The sequence below is a fragment of the Otolemur garnettii genome, unplaced genomic scaffold (genome assembly GCF_000181295.1).
Source record: "Otolemur garnettii isolate 467f Iridium unplaced genomic scaffold, OtoGar3 scaffold00128, whole genome shotgun sequence".
Lineage (NCBI taxonomy): Eukaryota > Metazoa > Chordata > Mammalia > Primates > Galagidae > Otolemur > Otolemur garnettii.
In genome coordinates this window covers 4,529,759-4,534,867 of record NW_003852523.1, presented here as the reverse complement: position 1 = coordinate 4,534,867, position 5,109 = coordinate 4,529,759, and the positions used below count along the sequence as shown (strand labels likewise).

Genomic DNA, 5,109 nt, shown 5'->3' with positions numbered 1-5,109 from the left:
GGTCTGGGCTGGGGATTCGAACCCACCACCTTAGGTGTACGTGGCTGGCACCTTAGCCGGTTGAGCTATAGGCGCCGAGCCCCCTCTCTGAGTCTTGAAGGTCATAGCCAAGTCCCTGAGACAGGACTGATGTCCCCACACCCTGTCTGCCCTAGTCTACTGCAGGCCCCCGTGCTTCTAGAATTACAGGGTTTGATGTGACTTCAGTGGTCTTGTTTGAGAAGACAAGTCACATCAATCTTTCCAACTTCATATGAAACATTTTAGTAAACAGTAACCCTGAAAATAAAAAAAAAAAAAATCATGTGGGATCTAGTGTCACTGGTCTGTAAATGATAAATGGACCAATAATTCTGATGAGCAGGATTAAGAAGAGAGTGATAAAGGAACCAAGTATTTGGTTCATTAAAAAAAGTCGGTAAAATACTTTGAACTATATTACTTTATACTGATGTATTTGGTTGCTTTAGGCAAAATAAAATAAATTTCTTTAAAAACTAAAAACTACTGGTCATCCTAGACCACAGCTGGTTGTTCTAACTGCATCCAAAGGCTAAAGAGGGACCCCTGTGACCCACACTTGAGTCTCGGGGGGACACAAGCCACCTTATCCATCCACCCTGGGCACTTCCTTTATTCTGGTCAAATGGAGTACATGTGTTATCTTCAAAGTGAATAATATTTTGATGCAAAGGCATAAATAAAGAGGAGGGTCAAAGAATAACTTTTACAACAGACCAGCAGAAGTTTGGATTTCCCAGAGAGCTCTGGGCTTAAGAGGGGAGAACCACATGCTGTTTTCTTTACCTTTCCTCTTTCTCAGAACCCAATCTGGGCCCAGCTGACACTTTTTCTTTGCCCTGATCTTACTGGGGCCGGGGAGCAAGACCAAACTTAAGAGTGGCTGCCCACCTCTGGCCTGAGCATGGGGGACTCTGAGATACAGAGAAACCCAGGCAAATGGCAGGTGTTTGGACACTCAGTGCAGGGTCCCCTCCACCTACCTGCCCCTCTGACACCTGCTCACTGCCGTTTGACTCTCCCTCTGCTCAGATAGGCTCTGGCCTTAGGAACACAGCCACCAGCCAGTTGGGTGGGAGCTGACCCTGATGGGATAGCCTCACTTTTCTGTGTGTGAGACTCCCAAGTTCAGGCTTCCCCTCCCCTCTCTCCTGACAGAGGTTTGCTATGGAGTGGGGGGGTCACGACGGCTGGGCTGCCCAGTGAGGAGAGCGCTGCAGACCATGCTGTGAATACTGTTCCTCCCCTGCCCCGAGATGGCCTGGTGTGCACTGGGAGGCTGGTCAGCCTTCTTGGCTACCACGTGGCCTTAGCAGCCAGACTTACCGGGAACTGCTCCTGGGGAGGACAGAGTGACGTTAAGATGGAAGGTCAACAGTGACAATGGAAACCAAATGCTGCGCAAAGCACCATCAGAGCAATGCCCATGCGTGTTAAGGCAGAGCATGTTTCCTCACCTGTGGCAGGTGCAACTGCAGGCCCTCACTGGGGATGGGCTGGCGGGACGGTGTTTGGTCCAAGTGCAAATTAAAAATGGTTGCCAAGGCAGACTGTGCAGCCCGGGCCTTGGCAAGTTTCTTGTTCCTCCCTGAGCCCTCAAAGAACTGACCGTCCACCACCACAGACATGACGAAGCTCTTGGCGTGGCTCTCCCCACTCTCAGAGAGGAAGTCATATTTCAGCCCTGGGCGCAGCTCGTTCAAGATCATCACGGGGTTCTTCCCACTCGGGGGTGGGAATGGTGGCATGACAGGGAGAGGGGGCTGGGCGAGGTTGGCAGGCACCGGGGATGCCGACAGGCTGAGGTCCCCGCTGGAGCTGAAGGAGTCGTCCCCATTGGAGCCCACGTAGAAGGGTGGCTCTGACTTGTCTGGGGTCTCGAAGCCATTGAACAGCGTGTCAGGGAAGTCGGCCTGGTCGGACGTGAAGTCCGTGTTGGCAGACAGGGTCCTCCCCATGGCCAGGTGGGCTTCAGAGGCGTTGGGGAACTGGACAAAGGACCGCAAGGCCTTCTCGGCAGCATGGAGTTTTGCCTTTTTCTTTGTGGGGCCAGAGCCCTCAAATACCTGCCCGTTCACTTCCACAGACATGACAAACAGAGGCGCGTGCACAGGCCCGGTCTGCGACAGCAGCGTGTACTGCAGTCCGGGCTTGACCTCATTCAGCTGCATCAGGGCATTCTTGGGGAGGACAGGCCCCGGAGCTCTCCTCCTTCTCTTCAGCCGGTACCTGGCGTGGCCATTGCTGCCCTCCTCCAGGGCCCGCTTCCTGCTGGTGCCACCGCTGCCTCCATTGGAGAGCGGGGCGCCCTCGCTAGGCCCTGGTGTGCTGCTGTCCTTGGGGGGCATGTTGTCCAGATTACGATTTTCCTTAACGTCTGTGCTGCTGGAACCTGTGGTGCCCAGAAAGAGTAACTTACAACGCCTTCGTTGCAGGATCTTGTAAATGCAAAATTTATAGATTCCTTTATCTCTCTTTGTAACTGGTTAAGTGATGTGTGCTTTTACATTTTATTCCTTGATACAAACATGAAGAGCTATACCTTTAGCCAAAGAACTCTCAGCCTCAACTGAAAAAAGTAATTTGACATTTTATGTACTAAGGGCTAAAACCATTTCTATTTAGTGTCACCAACTGCTCTTGCATTGAAAGATGAGATCCTTAAATAATTTTTTTCTACTGAGAATATCTCAAGCACTTAGAGAAACTTTTTCAAGCTTATCAAAATGTGGGGTAAGTTAATCTACGATCTTACACTAAGAAGTATAATGAGATGATAATTTACTTAGTATATAGACAACTGTGCCTTTTATTTAGCATTTTCCCCCTTTCTCTGTCATTTACCATCATATTATCTACAGGTTTTAAACTGTAGCATCTCTCAGAAGAGGAAACATAATTTCAAAACATGCAGTCACAAGTTAATTTGTTTTTCAGGTTTAAAATATTCAACCATAATATGGAATTATTCTGTTTATTTTACAAATCAATCTTAGAAAACTGCTTATATAATTGTATAAAGTATCATGGTTTTTTAGAAATTATTTTTGGGGGACATGAATTTATTTCCACTACTCATTTACAAAATTTTCATTCTGTACAGGGACTAATTAATCTGATTTCCCAATACATTCTGTGGTAGGAAAATACATAAAAACAAGATATAAAATTGACACTGAAGGTGTACCACATCTTGACTTCATAAATATACTCTGTGGCAATTTTGTCTTGTTAAAAAACAATTATTTAATGAGTTTTCAGGATAATCTGAAAAATGTTTATCCATTTAATGAGTTTTCAGGATAATCTAAAAAATGTTTATCCATTTTTTTATCCATTTTTTAAAGGTTTAACTTAAAGATAATTTTAGAATTCTAAAAGTGTATGACAAAATAAACATGATTTTGATTTTTAAAAGGGGACTAAAACAGTGCTAATTCCTCCCTTTAAGTTCACTAAGCTTTTTATTTTTATTGTTTCCCATCAGGCTTTTTAAACAAGAAGAAATCATTCCTTTTTATCATGGTGAGTTTCTCAGGCCTCCTGCTGTAAGAAGCCTGGGAGTAACAGTCACAGGGCTGTGCAGGGTTGTGGTGTAAATGTATTTAAAGACTTCCTCCACTAGCTCCTAAAAATCCACAACAATAATTTTTTAAAAGTGTAAGCCAATTTATGAGTTCGCCAATTTGGGGGCTTTAGGGTCTGTTTCTACTAGATAATGCAAAAATAGATTCTCATTATGTTAAGCAAACTAAAAAACTGAAAATATTCACCCTTTCCACCCTTGGGAAGGTTTGATGTAACAAAGGCCCAGTCACTGGCTGCCACTTTGTGCAGTTAAAGACCTCTAATCCCAGGGCTGTTGTCACTCAGCTGAAGCAGGGAGGTCCCCTGGTGTGGACACAGCCCACGGGAGAATGGCGCTGCGCTGTGACAGAGACTGGGGTCTGTAAACCTTCCCTAGAGAGGCTCTGCCTTGCACACACCACTTCTCCCAGTTGACAAAGCGGATGGAATGAACACTAAATTTCCATTTATAACATCCTCCAACAAAAGCTCAATAGGTTACTCCTTTCGGTGCTCAAAGGGAAAAAGGGTTAAAAAAAAGCAGAGCCAAGGTGGAATTCAGAGATTAATAATTTGAGCAAGAGCATAACATACTGGATTAGTGCTTACATTTGTTGTTAAACAATAATCAACATAGAATATCAAATCATTATAAATGTATTCTGACATACATTTAATCAAAAACAAAATTTATAACCTCCGAAACAACCATATGCTTTCAGGAATAAAAATAATCAGTATTGGACTGGCAATCTTGAGATGATAAGAAAACTATACTTTCTACAACACAGATTATAAACATTCTAAATTATTCTTCACTTTAAAAGCACCAAGGTTCTGCTCACATTCCATCTATTCACAATGCTGCTATATAAAGGAAAATAAAATGTTAAAATTAGAGAAGGACATCCCACAATCACAACTCTTCCTAAACATACACTTTCTGTTTACAGATCATGCAACTGCTTTTCATAAATGCAAATGTTAATAGGATAGAACTTTTCACTGCTTTCAAAATGACAGAAAACACAGGGCTGGCAGTTCAAAGTTTTGGCATTAGAACCAGCAATGTATCTTTCCAAGAAAACCAGTGAGGAAGAGTTCTTCATTATGTTGTTAACACAGGATGAGTATAGGGCTAGTTATAAAATCTGCATGAAATAGCATTTCTTTCTACAGGTGATAACTGTAGCCAGGAACTACAGTCCACAGTTCTGAAATCACAGAGACCTCGAGATACCTTGACACACTCTTGAGGTGGAATACAAGGGACATCTGCACACAGCTTCAGGTTGAACACTCCAGGACACCTGGACAGACTGTTCAGGTGGAAGACTTGGGGACACCTGCACACACCTCCAGGTGGGATACTCGGGGACACCCGCACACAGCTTCAGGTGGGATACTTGGGGACATCTGCACACACCTCGGGATACTCGGGGACACCTGCACACAGCTTCAGGTGGGATACTCGGGACACCTGTACACACTACAGGTGAGATACTCGGGAACACCTGCACA

At 44.5% G+C, this 5,109-nt stretch overlaps 1 protein-coding gene across 3 annotated transcripts in view; it reads right to left on the bottom strand.

The window, feature by feature from the left end:
- ADARB1 (adenosine deaminase, RNA specific B1) overlaps nt 1-5,109 on the bottom strand; it is a 136,676-nt gene that overhangs the window by 42,931 nt on the left and 88,636 nt on the right. For all 3 annotated transcript variants that reach the window (XM_023518113.1, XM_023518114.1, XM_012810339.2), the window contains one exon: nt 1,479-2,413. In XM_023518113.1, the coding sequence (XP_023373881.1) occupies nt 1,479-2,413 (935 nt within the window). The remainder of the gene's footprint in view (nt 1-1,478; nt 2,414-5,109) is intronic.